Raw genomic sequence first — 18,909 nt, forward strand, 5'->3', positions numbered from 1 at the left:
GGACCCCATGAGATTTAACCTTATGCAACAACCTGCCACGCAGTACCTTGTCAAAGGCCTTGCTAGAGTCCACGTAGACAATATCAATTGCGCTGTCCTCACCTACCTTCTTGGTTACCCCTTCAAAAAACTCAAATCAAATTTGAGAGACGTGATTTTCCACTCAAAGTGGTAACTCATCCTGACTGTCCCTAATCAGTCCATGAGCCCATCAACATCACCCTATCCAACAGATGGTGCATTCTCCCATACTAATTTACCTAACCACACCAGTGATATTGGTTCAGGGCACTCAGAGTCATAGAGGTTTACAGCATGGAAACAAGCACTTTGGCCCAACTTGTCCACGTTATCCCTTTTTTTTAAAACTGCTAAACTAGTCCCAATTGCCTGCGTTTGGTACTGTACCAAGGAAACAGTTAAAAAAAACCGTGGTCAATTTCAGGGACAAATATATAAAAAGAAAGAGGCTGGCTAGGGTGAACGGTGGACCCTTAGAGGATGAGAGGGGGGACTTAGTGGTGGGGGGTGAGGAAATGGCTAAGGCCTTGAATAACTTTTTTGCTTCGGTCTTCACGGAGGAGGACGTGAATAGTTTGCCGGCTGTTAGCGATGGAAAGATGGTAGGAGTGGAGGGCCTGAATGACATTATTGTTACTAGAGGGGCAGTGCTAGACAGACTAGAGGGACTGACTGTGGACAAGTCCCCAGGACCGGATGGAATGCATCCAAGGGTTCTGAAAGAAATGGCGGAGGTGATAGTGGATGCCTTGGTGGTTATTTTCCAAACCTCACTGGATTCCGGGGAAGTGCTGGAAGATTGGAAAACGGCTAATGTTACGCCGTTGTTTAAAAAGGGTAGCAGGCAAAAGGCAGGGAATTATAGGCCGGTTAGTTTAACGTCTGTTGTAGGTAAAATGCTTGAATCCATAATCAAGGAGAAAATAGTGAGGCGTCTTGAGGAGAATTGTTTGATAGAGCAGACACAGCATGGTTTCGTTAAGGGGAAGTCATGTCTGATGAATTTATTGGAATTCTATGAGGATGTGTCTAGTGCGGTGGATAGAGGAGAACCGGTGGATGTGGTGTTTCTTGATTTTCAGAAGGCGTTTGATAAGGTGCTGCACAAGAGGTTGTTACAGAAGGTTAGGGGGCATGGAGTTGGGAGTAGGGTGTTAGCGTGGATAGGGGATTGGCTGTCAAATAGGAGGCAGAGTGTGGGGGTCAATGGGTGCTATTCGGATTGGCGGTTGGTGACTAGTGGAGTGCCCCAGGGATCGGTGCAGGGGCCTCAGCTATTTACCATTTATATAGATGATCTGGGGGAGGGAACCGAGTGTACGGTGTCGAAATTTGCTGATGATACCAAGATTGGTGGAACGGCAAATTGCATGGAGGGTGTGGAAAGTCTGCCGAGGGATCTAGATAGGCTGGGCGATTGGGCCAGGAACTGGCAAATGGAATTTAATGTTGGCAAGTGTGAAGTTGTCCACTTTGGTAGGAATAATGGTAGGAAGGACTACTACTTACATGGCGAAAAACTGCAGCATGCTACGGTGCAGAGGGGCCTCGGGGTCCTCGTTCATGAGTCGCAAAAACCCAGCCTGCAGGTGCAGCAGGTGGTCAGGAAGGCAAATGGGATGCTCGCCTTCATAGCGAGGGGGATTGAATATAAAAGTAGGGAGGTCTTGCTGCAACTGTACAGGGCACTGGTGAGGCCGCAGTTTTGGTCACCACACTTGCGCAAGGATATTTTGGCCTTGGAGGGAGTGCAGAGGAGGTTCACTAGGCTGATACCGGAGTTGAGGGGGTTGAGCTATGAGGAGAGGCTGAATAAACTAGGCTTGTACTCGTTAGAGTTTAGAAGGATGAGGGGAGATCTCATTGAGACGTACAAGATGATGAATGGGATGGATAGGATAGAGGTGGCGAGGCTCTTCCCGCTCAGAAAAGACAGTAGGACTAGAGGGCACAGCCTCAAGGTAGGGGGGGGGGGGGGGGGGGGCAGTTTAGAATGGAGTTGAGGAGGAACTTCTTCACTCAAAGGGTGGTGAATCTCTGGAATTCTCTGCCTGTTGAAGTGGTGGAGGCTGCCTCGCTAAATATACTTAAGACGCGGGTAGATAGGTTTTTGATAGGCAAGGGGATTAAGAGTTATGGGGAGAAGGCGGGAAAGTGGAACTGAGCCACTTCAGATCAGCCATGATCTTATTGAATGGCGGGGCAGGTTCGAGGGGCTAGATGGCCTACTCCTGCTCCTATTTCTTATGTTCTTATGAAACATTTTCCAATGAAATATTTTTTCAGGACAGCATGACAGCCCGAAATATCATGAGGAAAATTTATCTTTATCCACTCACTCAGGAGCTGGCTGCTTCAAAAGGGCCATTAAAAAAATCTCAGTGCATCTACAACCACTTTAAACCCCAAAGGGACCACAGAAAACAGAGCAACACTGCTAATGAAAACAAGATGGAAGTTTTCAGGAAGTGTTAGCAAAGGATGAAATGGCTTTGTTTGCACAATCTCCATTTAACTGCTTCTTTCATAATAATTAAGCCATAAAACAGCAATTGATAAAGGGTATGGTTTTAAAACAAGATATCTCTTCAAAACTTTCACATGGAGCCGAAGCAAGTCACGGCAAGATTCATAAGATAACACAGCTGGCACAGGGAGAGAACCAAGTTAAGCAACTTAACCATTTGAACAGAGTGCCCCCTGGGGCTTTCACAACAAGCATTCCACTGTATAACATGCAAAATCAGCCTCCAGTAAGATTTCCAGGCGTTGAATTTCCCCTCTCCACCTCTTCTCTTTGGTCTTCTGAGAGCACCGTCTCCTGCTGGGTACAGCTTGTAAAGGGTGGTAGGGGCTGAGTGAGTGCATGCAGCGCTATTTGAAAAGAGAGCGAGCGAGTGAGTGAGTGCCGAACGCGCCAGAATGCCATGCTGGACGGTGTTACAACTGATCCCAATCCTGTCCTCGTTATTTCTCATCTCAGTTTGGGTGGAATAATGAGGGCAGCAATGGGAGCATGGAATCTGCTATCCCCTCCTTAAGATTAGGATTCAGAGGCCAATTGCAGAATAACACACACCCCAGTCTCCCCATCAATGCCACTCCAGCTTGCATCCCACGGATTCACTAAAGTTGAGATCTGCTAACTGAACTGAGGCTGGGAACTGAGCAGAGAACTTTCTTGCTTGTACTCCCTCAATAACAATTAGGGAAGTGGCTGCATTTTTATTTTGAAGACTGTGATCTTTGATTTTAGTCAGGCAGGAGTATTAAAGATTACAGGATGAGTAGGCGGAGTTAAGATGCAGATGAGCTATGATCTAACCCAGTGGACAGGTCTGAGGTGTTGAATGGCCTCTTTCTTCCCACTGTGCTAACTGACCATGTGCCGATCCGATTATTATAAAGCAGTTGCAGCACTGAGATTTGGCCTCTAGGGGGCAGCTTGTCACCACATTAAAATAAAAGCCAACAATTTCTAAAAGAATCTGAATCTTGAATTAACCTTTTAGACGGAATAATCAACTCCAGAACTTGTCTGAGGAGACATTACCTTAGAAGTATCATAGAAATCTCTGCAAGTGCATCAAACTCAAAACAAAAGGAATTTTCCTCTGCAACAGAGGTAAATTTATCATTCTTAGTGAATCTGCAATAATAGGGTAGAATGGAAACAAAGGAAAAGACTCCAGGTTCTAAAAATATATTTGGAATCAATACTCAGCAATGAGGCAGGATGGAATGATATCACTGCTTCTAACCCATTAGCAGGCTTTGCATGGGCCCTTCTCAGTGCTGTTGAAGGATGGTCCATTAATCAGAGCTTCCAGAATTCATCCCACCGCACAGGCTGTGTTGTAGAAGACACAGTAAATACTTATTCACCCCTCCACAAAGCCAGGTCATCGGCTCCTCTGCGCAAAATAAAGCACTTTTTGGTGGAACGTGAAACAAATTTTGACTTCTTCTTGTGGCTCCAAGTGTGGGCACCACATGCTGCCAGATATTCAACCAAGGCAGGCATCATGATCATGCCACATCCTGTTCCTAATCTACTGCCCACATACACAAGTGCCACCAAAAGTCAACAGACAGCAACCAAAGGAACTGGGGAGTGTGAGGGAGGGAGTGCACGTGCATGTGTGTGTGCGAGAGAGAGAGTATGTGTGTGTGTGTGTGTGGGAGCAGCAGTGGGGTTGGAGACCCGATTGATTTTATGTCTGCTCCACAATTCAACATTAAAGCATTCAGGTATACAGAGCACAAATGCAGCAACCATACTGAGATCTGCTAACATTCGGTAATTTTTAAATTCAAGCATTACATTACAGTTGACAACTACATTTTACAGGTGAAATATAAGCAAGTGTGTGGAGGATGCAAGCATAGAAGCCTTCAGTCAATAAATCAGGACTGAATTCTAGACAATAAAATAGGTGGCCTCCCAAAGGTTTTAATCTAACAAGGGGGAAGGGAGGAGTGTTGGAGGAGTGGAAAAAGATGGGTGAAGTGAGGAGTCCTGATTTCACTCTCCTCCCAGAATTTTATTAAAATCCTTACTCAACCATTTGAGGCTTTAAAAAGGATCATTTTCTGAGAAGGAAACATTTGCAAAGGCTACAGGGAAGGGCAGAAGCGGCATTGACGAATTGCCTCTTCAGAGGGCCAGCACTTCTATAAACAAACTGATAACCAGTTGGCTATATTACACAGTATTACATAACATATACAGCACAGAAACTGGCCACTTGGCCCAGCTGTGTGGTGACTATACTGCACAAATTTCATTCCATTCTATCCACCCCATTTCAACAGATCTTTCTATTCCCTTGTCTCTCATCCTTTTGTCTATATAGCTTTCTTTTGAAGGTATCTGAGCTATTTGCTGTATAGCCAGCCTGTGGAGGTCACGTACTGCTAATCCTGGCAGTTTGAGCCATTCCAAGTAGCTGCGTTTTAATTTTCTTGATGGCTTGTGCAGTATCAACAAGTATTTCCACTGCAGTTATAAATGTAGAAACATGGCATCGACGAGTGGGGAGGAGAATGTACAAACATGACATCGACGGGGTTTGGGGGGAGGCAGGAAAGACAAGGGCCACAGTACCGATTACCTTTGGGATGGTGGCTTCCTTTTGAATTTGGCTCTGTCGAAGTTTCTTAAGCAGGACAAGTTTGGCCTCCTCCAGTCGCAGCTCTTCCTTTAATTGCTTGATCATTCTCTCTCGCTCCTCTGGCGTGCTTTTCTGAAAGGAAAAGGTCAGTCTATTACATATAAAACAAAGTCTGCCAATTCGCTCTCTCTACTGATCTAAAGGCACGGAGCTTCAATTCCACAGGAATTGGCCAATATGCCTAAGCAGCCAACCTTCAGCTGCAAACCTGGACATTCATTGTCAGAGGGTTATTCCACTGTTGTAGGATTACAGAACCCAGTCATGTCTATGCAAGCACAATTTTGAATGAGGTTCACTAGATTATGATTAGGGTCAGGAATTCTGGCTAATTCTTCCTTCAGCATGAACTGCAACATCTCCCTTGGTGGACAGCAGCTAATTCAAGACAGGCCAGGAATCAAACCCAATGTTCTGCGGAGAAATCTAGTAATGCCCTGCCTGTGGTGTTCTTTATACCCTTCCACCTTGTTTCCCTACAGCATACAATAATCCAAGCAAGACAGACAACATTCTCTCAGATTGTACCTGTGTCTGTCCTCTGATCTATAGCTATTCACAGTGGCATTGCTGAAAATAGGATACCACCATTATTCTCAGCCTGCTTATGGTGCGCAAGAGATTCTCCTGAAGTTAGCAAGTTGTGCTGGGAAACACTTTCACAGGCACAAGGCAGCTCTCTCAAGAATACATTAGGGTGGAAGTTTCTAGGCCAGCTTCAGCAAGCTGTTGGGCCGCCAGAGTACTGCAGGTGTTTGGTCCCATCTAAATGTCCAGTTGATTTGCATTTGCCAGCATGGGGTATGTTATGTTAATCAGGAATGAAATCTCACATCTCTAAATAAGGACACCAATCAAAACAACCAGATTCAGAGCAGCCCAACACAGGCCAGGGACTGAATGAATGGTGGGGTCGCTCATTTTTAAAAAATGTGTGTTTTACTCGAGAATGTCAAAGAAATGTAGGCAGTATATGGTGTGGAGGGAGAGGGCCTGGGTAAGCGAATCTGTCAAGAGTTGGTGCAGACTTGATGGGGCAAATGGCTGGCTCTTGAGCAAAGATACCTTGGTTGAGGGCAGGAGATTAATTAGTGTTTATTCACAATTATCTTTTTTGTGTCAAATTTGTACCTGCAATGAATGAACTAGTAATTTCAAAGAAACGGCCAAGACACAACGGGCTAAGTGACCTCATTCTGTACTTTATAATTCTGTGCTTGCTTTGTTGTTTCTGCTGATTCCATTTTTTCTTTAAAATATTGCTAGAACAAATATAACTTTACTCTAATTCCTGTTCCATTCACAGGATTAGGCATAATACCCCAGTTTCTCCCTGAATGCCCCACCTGATGCAAAGGCTAACCATATGGAGAAAACACTTTGGAAATTGCTAACACTGTCACCGCCCATGCCATTTCAGAATTCACTTTAAAGAACACTCTTTAAATTAGTTAATGAACAGTCACCTTTGCTATTTGTTCCTGTTGTTTCCCATAGAAATCACAGAATCCTACAGTGCAGAGGGAGGCTATTTGGCCCATCAAGTCTGCACCAGCCCCAACTGATAAACCCCATGCATTTACCTTAGCTAGTCCCCCTGACACAAGGGGCAATTTAGCACGGCCAATCAACCTAATCTGCACATCTTTGGACTGTGGGAGGAAACCCACACAGGCACCAGAAGAATGTGCAGAATCCACACAGACAACTAAGAATCGAACCTGGATCCCTGGCACTGTGAGGCAGCAGTGCTAACCACTGTGTCACCCTAATTCCCTGCCCTGCAGGTACAAATCAGACATCCCAGGTACAAATTAGATACAAAAAAGATAATTGTGAATAAACACTAGCTTTTAAAAATATTAAACTGAAGTTACTGATTTTGATGGATGTTCTGTCTCACCATAATATCGTCTGTATTTGCACTCCTTCCTGGATCTTTCGAAAGCCCATTCATCCTGGGACTCGAAGGTTCGTTGTCAGAAAGGACGATGATATCTGGAGATGGGGCACGCTTTCCCTTCTTCATTTCTCTGTAAGAGATCGGATAAGAGGTCAAACAAGGCAACTGAAAATGAAACGGCCAAAATCATTACGCCCCTAGTGGGCAAGTACAACTTAATACCTCACGTCAAACGAATCCAAGATTTCCATTCAGCCCAACTGGTCTGTGCCAAGTGTTTGTGCTTCATAGAAGTCTCCTCCCATGCCACCCAATCTAACCCCATCAGCATACCTTTTATTCATTTCGCTCACTTGCATACTTATCAAAATTTCCCCTTAACAGGGCGAAAGCTATTCAGCACAATTATACCTTATGGCAGTGAGTTCCACATTCTCATCCCTCTCTGGGTAACAAAGTTCCTCCCGAATTTCTTACTGGATTTATATAATCTTTATTGTTTGATGATCCTCAAGGTCTCAACCGCCCAGGGAGCAACTTCTGCCACACCTACATAAATATGTCTCATCACCTGTGCTCCCCAACATAACCAGATGTGTTTGTTTTTTGGGTTGTTATTGTGGGGAGGTGGAGTGGGTGAATGAGTACAGGTTGGGAAAGGAGAAAGGGGTAGAGCAGGACACAAAGACATTCTCCACACAGATCTGATCACAGGCATGGAGGGAGAGCAAATGGGCCTTTGTTAATCCTTGCTTCACCCCACTGCTATTTTGAAAACACTACAAGCTCCAAAAGGCTGTGTAAACTTCCCCATCTCAGCGGCCCCAAATGTGCGGTTTGTAATCCAACTGTTCAGAAATACATCAATAGTCAGGGGAGAGATCACTGCAAGGGGAGCCTGGGAGAGGATAGATTACCTGCAGTTAGTTCCCTTGGAGATCCGTACAACTCTAACCTCTCATTTCTCACTGTCCCACATTGCAGAGTCTGCATAATAACAATTACTTTAGGAAGGACTCTCTCCAATATTTTTGAAAAACTGTTCTTGAAAGTTTAAAACTAGTCCTTGCACATCTCAACAAGTCATAGGACCATTCTCAACTACTGAGCAAAATGAAGAAAGTTTTATGTTAACAGCACGTTTATGTAGCCCCTGAATCTTGTGACATTGTATTTTTTTCTGCTGCTCCCTGAATACAGTGCTTAAGGCAATCAATAGGCTTTGGCAGAGGTGATGCCTCTCATCAGATAACCGACAGCATCCTTGCATCTCAGTGACTGGGAGCAAGCTTCCTGTATGCTAATTGGCCCCAGAGAAGAAAAGTTATCACATGACTTAGGCATTTCCCTTCCTCTGTCACATGACCAGCCCCAGTGGAACCCATGGCAACAGCCGGCTGAAACTGGTCTGTGACACATTGCCTTCATTTTGTGAAGGGGAATAGGGTTCAGGTACTGAAACAAAATGGAGCCCAGCGAACAGACAGAAGATAAAGGGCAGACTTCCACCGGCTCAGGCGTCACTCCCTTACAGCTTTAATTTGTGAATTTAAGACTAAGCTTGATACATACACAAAAATTCCTTTTAAAGCCATTAACAAAAGTCCTTAAAGTGAGTTTCAAAAATTTCTTTGGCACTTTCAATTAAGCCAATGTAACTACTTCCTGCACAAGAAAGTTCACGAAAACATGATGTATGTTACAAGGAGGTCTCTCAACCTGCTCATGTCTGAAGGAGGGGAACACAAATATGCCCAGTAACACGTATTTATCTTATCACTGTTAAATTCTGTATCAGACTGACCATTAATGGGTCTTGTAACAGCTTTACCTTTCTGGGGCACTGAGGCAGCCCCCAAAACCTTCAGGTGCTTTGTCCAAACTTTAATCAAATGGTTAGGAAAATAGTCAGCATGGGGCAGCTCCTGGATGTGGACTGGTATCTGGCCTTTGCTGCAACACTGAGCAAAAGGCATCCCTGGTGCTATTAACTGAAAACATTCAAGTGCAATTTGGGGAAACCCAAAAATGTTATCATATGTTGAGGCTTGGGATTTCATATTACTGCCTTATACAAGATGATTTAGAATACATCATTGTGGATGTCTTTCTTGACTAGTCCCGTCAGGCACAATTCAGGAGTATGATGAATATAGTATTCTATATTTGCCTGGATCAGTTTGAAACTGTCAACAGCAAAGCAGTCTCTTTGATGGGCATCTCATTCACTGGCCTAAACACTCATTGACTCAACTGAGCCATCAAATCTACTTGGCAACACCTAAACGGAAAGGGCAGCAGGTACATAGGAACACCATCAACAGTCCCCTGCAAATCACACACCACTTGAAAACTCCTTACGTAATGGCACAGCAGGGGCACATAGGTTGCAGCGGCTCAAAGGAAATATTAATGGATGACATGAACAGGTAATAAATATCGGTGTTGCCCCAGCGATGCTCATACCCCAGTAGTTTTTAAAAATAAACTTCAAAGGATGCGTTGATTGTGGAATATACATTTGGAATAGCCAGTCTTCCCAGTGGAGGCATCATCTTGGTAATAACCAGCCCCAAATACCTCCAATCAGATATCTGCAGTGTGCAGAAGAATGGTTGTTTGAATGTCAATGGTAATCTTTAGTTAACAGTAAAAGTTTACTTCAAAAATCGGTGGAAAATCCTTTACAAGGCCAAGTCCAAGTCACCACCTATTGCAACAACTTTTACAATAGAATGCGAGGACTCCTGCATGTCGGCAAGTTCCCAATACAGTCATTGTTCTTTCTCAAATAATCTCAAGCGTTTGGATAGGTGGGACGTTAAGAGGATATCTGATCCAACTCTATTTGATTTAGCTTGTGGAATTCATTATGAATCAGCCTGTTCCCTTAGTCTTTTATAACTTTCAGCACAATAGACCGTAAAATGCACAGAAACAAAATTAATGAAATTTGGAGACACTTCGTCAGATCTAAATGTCTTTCTTTATATATACAGGAAATGTCAATAATGCTCTTCCTGGTGTAGACTATAAACATCCTGTTTAACCGTAACAAACTACACCATTAACTTCAAGTGAACTGCAATGGTACATGCACCAAGGCAGGCAGGTCGTGGCACTGAATAATACCTGGACACCAGTGCAGTTTGTGCCATGGATAAAAGGTAAGTATTATCACACTGACCAAATAATGAAAATATCTCCACCAGTAGAACTATTTTTCACAATAATTCTTTTCTTCCATTGCTCCTCTTCCTGGTTGTCCATTTTTAATCGAGGTATTTTCCCAAAGTTCCTTCTGCTCAAAGTCCAAGCTTTCTACTGTAGCTCTTCCCATTTCCAATGCAGTTCGCCAGATCTGAATATACTTGCCTCCAGTCACCCTTGCCCTGTTGGCTTGGTTCTATTTGTAACGCCTTATCAGCCACCTTTGGACTCATGGAAGTCAATCTTCCTCGCTAGTGAGGGATAGCAAATATTTGTAAGATACTCCCTTACAGATGCCATGTTATCCTTCTTTTGCTTTTCCCCTTTAAACATCCATGGCCCAGTGGCTTGCCGACAGGAAAGTCAGCTGTAGTCTCATACAAAATAACTACAGATACAAGTGAAATAATGTCAATGTATCATACATTTTTCATGAATTGCTATTTAGTGCTACCATGGGTGGCATGGTAGCACAATGGTTAGCTCTGCTGCTTGACAGTGCCAGGAATTCGGGTTCAATTCCCAGCTTGGGTCACTGTCTGTTGCACATTCTCCCCGTTTACGTGGGTTTCCTCCCGGTGCTCCGGTTTCTTCCCACAGTCTGAAAGATATGCAGGTTAGGTACAATGACCTGAACAGGCACCTGAGCACGGCGACTAGCAGAATTTCACAGTAACTTTATTGCAGTGTTAATGTAAGTCTTACTTGTGACTAATAAATAAAAAGTATTCAGATAACTGATTTTCAAATTTTGGTCAAGTCTATTGAGAAAGTGCAGATATTTCAGCAGCAAAAACTAATATTTCTGGAACAGGAGTCAGGCATTTGTTCCCTTAAAATCTGTTCTGCCATTCTATTTGTTCATGGCTAATGATCTGCTCTCCATTTACCCACCCTTTCTCCCTATCTATCTCTTCATGCCCTCAGTTAACAAATCACATCAAAAGTTTCACCACGTAGGGAAAATCCCACCATCCCCTGGCTGGAGAGCCTACGACGAAGGATCATAGCCTTAGGATGACAGCTTAGTTATTTAGGAATGAAAGGGGAGAAATTTCTTTACTCAGAAGGCTGTGAATCTTTGGAATTCTGCACCCGGAAGCTGTGGGTCACAATGTTGGGTGTATTCAAGTTTGAGATGAATAGATTTTTGGACACAAATAGAACCAAGGTAAATGGAGAAAAAACAGAAAAGTGGAGTGGGACATCAGTCAGGACTAGGCTCAAGCAGATGAATGGCCAATGCCTGCTTTGATCTGTGACTTTCCCAAGTTAGATATGTCTTTGATTTCCAGGCCCTCAGTTCAAATCCTGCTTAGAGTTGTACAACATCACTGTCAGCAAAGGTCTGACATGACAAGAGTTAGGGTAATATTACTCCAATTTCTGGTGGGCATGGAAGTACAGGCCAACTCTAATTTGGCACAATTTTGATCCAAAACACACCCAGGATGTTGCCTGGTATGGAGGGCATTAGCTACGAGGACAGGTTGGAGAAACTTGGTTTGTTCTCACTGGAGCAACGGAGGTTGAGGGGAGTCCTGATAGAAATCTACAAGATTATGAGAGGCATGGACAGGGTGGATAGTCTTTTTCCCAGGGTGGAAGAGTCAATTACTAGGGGGCATTGGTTTAAGGTGCGAGGGGCAAGGTTTAAAAGAGATGTAAGAGGCAAATTTTTTTTTTTTAAACACAGTGCTGGATGCCTGGAACTCGTTGCTGGGGGAGGAAGTGGAAGCAGATATGGTAGTACTTTTAAGGGGCGTCTTGACAAGTGCATAAATGAGATGGGAATAGAGGGATCTGGTCCCCGGAATCATAGGGGGTTTTAGTTAAGTCAGGCAGCACGGTCGGTGCAGGCTTGGCGGGCGAATGGCCTGTTCCTGTGCTGTAATTTTCTTTGTTCTTTGTTATTGTAATGTGACCCAGATCCATCAGGACATTAAAGAACAAAGAAAATTACAGCACAGGAACAGGCCCTTCAGCCTTCCAAGCCTGCAATGACCATGTTGCCCGACTGAACTAAAACCCCCTAACCCTTGAGGAGGCCATATCCCTCTATTCCCATCCTACTCATGTATTTGTCAAGATGCTCCTTAGAAGTCACTATCGTATCTGCTTCCACTACCTCTCGCAGCAGCGACTTCCAGGCCCCCACCACCGTGTAAAAAACTTGCCTCAGACCTTGCCCCTTAACCCTATGCCCCCTAATAATTGACTCTTCCACCCTTGAAAAAAGCTGCTGACTATCCATGCTGTCCATGTTCCTCAATGTTGTAGATTTCTATCAGGTCACCCCTCAACCTTTGTTTGAGAGCAAACCAAATTTCTCCAGAGCTAATTTGCATTGCTAACGCCCTCCATACCAGGCAAAATCCTGGTAAATCATTTCTGTACCCTCTCCAAAGTCTCCACATTCTGCTGGTAGTGTGCCGACCAGATCTGAACACTATATTCCAAGTGCACTGCAGCCTATTGTGCTGACAGTCCAGCCTTAGCAGGGCAGTTTGATAACCAGAGCCTAACTTTCTACATTTCTTACAATGATCCTGTTGCCATTTTGGTGAGAATTAGTGCCACCCAGAATTATAATACTTGTGGAAAAAGATCAAGTGAGGAAATAATGGCATTCACTATATTTCTAATTATTGCACGATAACCATGTGCTTGCTTATCCAGGATAAGTCAAAAAAGCTCTAAGTTCTGCTAGGGACGGCATGGTGGCACAGTAGCTAGCACTGCTACCACAGCGCAGGTACCCAGATTCGATTCCCAGCTTGGGTCACCATCTGTGTGGAGTTTGCACATTCTCCCCGTGTCTGCGTGGGTTTCCTCCGGCAGTCCAAAGATGTGCTGATTAGGTGAATTGGCCATGCTTAATTGACCCTCAGTGTACCCAAACATGCACTAGAGTGTGGTGATTCAGGGATTTTCACAGTAACTTCATTGCAGTGTGAATGCAAGTCTACTTGTGACTAATAGATAAACTTTACTTTGACAATGGGACAAGTCCAGTTGGTCAATGTGTCAGCTTGGCCCAACAGTAGTTCTCTCAAGGTCAAAACCCACTTCAAAGCTCAAGTGCATCATCTAGGCTGCCACCACTTAAAGTCCATGTCTTCCAAATAAGATGTCAAACCTAGGTCTTATTTACCTGTTCAGTTATTACCTGAGCCAAAATGGTGGAGGCTCAAATCCCACTCGAGCGATTCAAGCACAAAATCTAATCAGAGATTCCCACCCAGTATTGCACTGTTAGGTGGTGCAATCTTTCAGGCAAGGTATTAAGCCAAGACCCTGATTGCCTTCTTGGGCAGATGTAGCATCATTTAAGAGGAAAAGAGAAACTCTCTTGTGGAAACAAATATTTGTTTCTGAACCAACATCACTAACATTGGTCAGCCTTTCAATTATTTCGTTGACATCTGTGGCAACTTGATGTGCACAAACTGATTGCCGTGTCTCTTCACATTGACGTTTGCATTACAACAGGAGCTGCACTTCAAAAAATGCATTGAATTGACTGTGAAGGGTTTTGGGATATTCTGAGGTCATGAATGGTGCTATACAAGTGCAAAGCCTTTCTTCCTTTACTACTCCATGGCACGATCTTCATGAACAATAAGAAGTCTCACAACACCAGGTTAAAGTCCAACAGGTTTATTTGGTAGCACAAGCCACTAGCTTTCGGAGCGCTGCTCCTTCATTCACCACTTACCTGATGAAGGAGCAGTGCTCCGAAAGCTAGTGGCTTGTACTACCAAATAAACCTGTTGGACTTTAACCTGGTGTTGTGAGACTTCTTACTGCGCTTACCCCAGTCCAATGTCAGCATCTCCACATCATGACCGTGGTGTGCAGGCTAACATTTATCCCTCAGCCAACACCATTGAAAACAGGTTAGCCATGCTGTTGTTGTTGTTTGGGGAGCTCTTTTTTGTCCAAAGTCTGTGTCAGTCTCCGGCTACTGTCAACTACAGACCTTGGCATGGAAGAAAATGGAGCAGGATGTTCTTCCGGAGGTTCAGAAAAATATGTGCTTCATTATGCTTGAAAACAGAGTGTTTGATTCTTAAAGTGTGAACAAGGTAAAAGAACAGGTTTTGCCAATTGTTCCAAAATGCCTGACAGTAAATCTCAATTGCTGCGAGGTTAATGGGCAGACAATTATTTGCCATTAGTGTCACGTGACATCCATTAATCCTTAGTGCTGAAATCATGCTTTGCTTTTTTTAAATCTACAGTTTTCCTGGGGGTACCAGGACTGAACAGCTTCAGTTCAGTTGTAGAAACCCCAACATGAGGTGGTGACGGGACTTGCTGTAGGGTCTGACGAGCCTTCAGAATGGGAAATATCATGGGAAATAATGTTGTTTTCTTGGAAGAGTTCAGCCAACACAGGAACCTACAAGAACTGAAGAAGCCATTGTATTCCCTCCAGACAATGTTATAGTTACAGCCTCCGTAAATTGTTAGCAGCCATCATAAAGTTCATATGAACAAGATTTGCAAGCTTGATTATTTATGTTTTTTCCTCCCGTCTTACTGACATCACTACTAAACAGGCTGCTGTTCTTTCCATCCATCTCTTGACAGTGTCGTAGCTTAGAATCACATATCCTTTTTAAGCAGTCCCTTGGAATCAAGGATGACTTGCTTCGCTTCAGGTTTGATGGATTCGGAGTTGGCCAGTAAGTCCACTGTGTAATCTTCAGACTCTGCCACATGCGGGGCACGCAGTGCTTAAAAGGATTGGGTAGATTTGTTTGGAGGATAGATTTGTTTGGAGGTTTCTGTCCTCTCTCCGATACATTACTGCTGTCTCTTTGCGCTCCTGACAGCTTCTCAAGGTGCTCAATGCCTTCCTGTATAAACCATTTTGGTCAGTCACAAGCTAAGAACTTCCAGAAGTCAGTGGAAATTTTGACATCTTCAGGGATACTTTGATGACATCTCAAAGAGACCCTAGCCATTGCCCAAAATCATAGACCTCATTTGAAAATTTTAAAAGCGATATTGATTGATTTTTGTTAAGGCTTTTATGATCTAATTCTAGGAATCAGTGAATAAACCTACCCTGAACTGATTCTAATGCAATTATATCTTTTAATTACAGAAACCAAAACTGTACATAGTACTCCTAATGCAGTTTCAGCAAAGCCCTGGATAGCTGTAGCAAATTTCCCTACTTTTATAATAAAAACAGTAAATGCTGGATAAACTCAGCAAGTCTGCCAGCAACAATGGAGAGAGAAACAGAGTTAATGTTTTGACTGTAAATGACCTTACTTTTATACTTGATTTGCCTTGCAATACATGCTGACCATAAGACATAGGAGTAGAATTGAGCCACTCGGCCCATCGGGTCTGCTCCACCATTCAATCATGGCTGATATTTGTTTTGTTCCCCATTCTCCTATCCTTTCCCCATAACCCATGATTCCCTTATTAATCAAGAATCTATCACTGTCTTAAAGACACTCAATGACGTGGCCTCCCTTCCTTATCATTTGCCGTACCTACAGATCAACTTTTTAATGATTCTTGCACCAGGACATCCAGATCCCACTGTGGCATATGTCGAGTCCTGCAATCACTATCCAATTAAATAATTGACTGATTTTCTATGCTTCCTGCCAAGGTGGTAAAGTTCTCATTTTCCCACATTTTAGTCCACCTGCCAAATTTTTGTCCACTCACTTAACCTTTAGACTCTATGTCCTCTTGAGAACTTAAATTCTTAACTGTCTTCGTGTCATCAGTAACTCTTGCTACAGACGTTCCTTCATCTGTGCCACTGTCCTCCCTTAAATGCTTTCTCTCCTTTCTCATCTCTCCTGCCTCCTGTACCTTGGGAGTGTTAAACTGTGAAGGAAGCACTGCAGCCAACACTGCTTGGGGTACTGTCATCTTCAATTCTATCACAGTGCACTAGGGGTTACAAATGACCTTGGTTCTCAGAAATCAGGTCCCGGTGCAACCTGATACAATGTTGTGAGGGTTGCTGGGCAGATTATTGAAGGGAGCTATCAGGTCGCTTAGTTCAAAGACAAATGCTCTAAGTGACTTGCTCATATGCACCCGAGCGTTTCAATTCATTGTTTCTGCTACAGTTTCAATATGTGCCCATCAGCAGACATTGCTTAAATCAGGAACCTTGACTTCCACCCTCGACACTACCTGAGTGCATAAGCTAAATCAGACACAGTTCACTCAGTGAAAGGGAGAAAGCTTTTTAAATTAGGGTAAAATTTAAGTTAATTGGCAAAAACGGGTTTTTTTAATAAAATCTGTAACACACTACCTAGAATGGTACTGGGTAGGATAGACTCCAACTTTTTTGTACTATTCTACAAATCTACAACTTCTGCAAATTCCAGCACAGTGTGACGAATACTTTTGGGATAATCGACTATCAAAATCTGACTAAAGCGCTCATTCTTAAGATCCAGACCAACAATGGCTGCTAAGCCATGCTGGAGGACCACAGCATCACTGGCAACTTGTCTCTCATACAGATACCGTTAAACTAAAGCCATCTGCAAACGCAAACTGCATCTTTGCCCACCAGCCTGCATCCAAAGCTTCCTCTTCACTAAATTAACATTGAATTTCAACAGTGCCTTAGAGGGAACTTAAGTATGTAGAGTTACCCAACAGCAGATGAGATCCCTGCACTGGACTACCCCAAATCATCAACCAAGATTCCTGCAATTGATTTTGATTTAGATTTATCACTGTCACATGTATTAACATACTGAAAAGTATTGTTTCTTGCGTGCTATACAGACAAAACATACTGTTCATAGAGAAGAAAACGAGTGTAGAATGTAGTGTTCCAGTTATAGCTAGGGTGTAGAGAAAGATCAAATGCGAGGTAAGCCCATTCAAAAGTCTGACAGTATCAAGGAAGAAGCTGTTTTTGAGTCGGTTGGTACATGACCTCACACTTTTGTATCTTTTCCTGGACGGAAGAAGGTGGAAGAGAGAATGTCCGGGACATGTGGGGTACTTGATTATGCCAGCTGCTTTGCCAAGGCAGCGGGAAGTGTAGACAGAGGATGGGAGGCTGGCTTGCATGATGGATTTACAGACTGCAGCATTCAGGTGCCTACCTTCTACCTAGTGACCCAGTGAACCTATCAAGTATATTTAATTAAACAATGTCCTGCACCTGGGTATATCATAATTAACATACCGTTAACACAACTCAGCCTTCAACACCATCATTCCTATGAAACATCTCCAAACTCTGTAGCCTGGACCTCGGTTCTGTCCTCTGCTACTTCCTAACTCTCAGGACACAATCAATAACGATAGGCAGCAACACTCCTCCATGGTCATCCTCAACACATGCATCCCACAAGGCTGTTTTCTCAGCCCCTTACTATACTCCTTCTACGCCTATGACTGTGCGGCCAAATTCCCATCCAACTCTATTTTCAAGTTTGTGGGCGATGCCACCATAGTGGGTCGGATCGCAAAAAATGACGAGACAGAGTACGGGAATGAGATAGAGAATCTGGTGAACTGGTGTGATGACAATAATCTCTCCCTCAATGTCAACAAAATGAAGGAGATAGTCATTAACTTCAGGAAGCATAATGGAGAACATGCCCGTCTACATCAACGAGGACAAAGTAGAAAGGGTCGAGAGCTTCAAGTTTTTACATGTCCAGATCACCAATAATCTGTCCTGGTCCCCCCATGCTGACACTATAGTTAAGAAAGCCCACTAATGCCTCTACCTTCTCAGAAGACGAAGAAAATTTGGCATGTGAGCTACAACTCTCACCAACTTTTACAGATGCACCACAGAAAACATTCTTTCTAGTTGTATCACAGCTTGGTATGGCTCCTGCTCTGCCCAAGACTGCAAGAAACGACAAAAGGTCATGAATATAGCCCAACACCCCCCGCCCCGTCATGCAAACAAGCCTCCCAACCATTGACTCGGTCTACACTTCCCGCTGCCTCAGCAAAGCAGCCAACATAATTAAGGACCCCATGCATCCCAGACATTCTCTCTTCCACCTTCTTCCATCAGGAAAATGATATAAAAGACTGAAGTCATGTACCAACCGACTCAAGAACAGCTTCTCCCCTGCTGCCATCAGATTTTTGAATGGACCTACCTTGCATTGCATTAAGTTGATCTTTCTCTTACACCCAGCTTTGACTGTAACACTAAATTCTGCACTCTGTCCTCTCCTTCTCAATGAACGGTATGCTTTGGCTATATAATGCCCAAACATAGAACATAACAGTGCAGAACAGGCCCTTTGGCCCACGATGTTGCACCGACCAGTTACAAAACAATGACCCACTAACCTAAACAAATCCCTTTTCGTCCATAAACCTATCCACGGATCTCTTAAACGCCCCCAAACTAGGCGCATTTACAACTGCAGCAGGCAGGGCATTCCAATCCCTCACCACCCTCTGGGTAAAGAACCTACCCCTGACATCCGTCCTATAACTACCACCCCTTAATTTAAAGCCATGCCCCCTCGTGCTAGATTTCTCCATCAGAGGAAAAAGGCTATTACTATCCACCCTATCTAAACCTCTAATCATCTTATATGTTTCAATAAGATCCCC

General features: G+C 43.7%; 1 protein-coding gene across 10 annotated transcripts in view; it reads right to left on the reverse strand.

The window, feature by feature from the left end:
* Positions 1-18,909, reverse strand: part of gatad2ab (GATA zinc finger domain containing 2Ab) — a 126,964-nt gene that overhangs the window by 27,146 nt on the left and 80,909 nt on the right. For all 10 annotated transcript variants that reach the window (XM_080212602.1, XM_080212601.1, XM_080212599.1 and 7 more), the window contains 2 exons: positions 7,099-7,228; positions 5,136-5,267 (listed from right to left, as the gene is read on the reverse strand). In XM_080212602.1, coding sequence (XP_080068728.1) covers positions 5,136-5,267; positions 7,099-7,228 — 262 coding nt within the window. The remainder of the gene's footprint in view (positions 1-5,135; positions 5,268-7,098; positions 7,229-18,909) is intronic.

This window comes from Carcharhinus amblyrhynchos, chromosome 26 (genome assembly GCF_965287045.1).
Source record: "Carcharhinus amblyrhynchos chromosome 26, sCarAmb.v2.hapA, whole genome shotgun sequence".
Taxonomy (NCBI): Eukaryota; Metazoa; Chordata; class Chondrichthyes; order Carcharhiniformes; family Carcharhinidae; genus Carcharhinus; species Carcharhinus amblyrhynchos.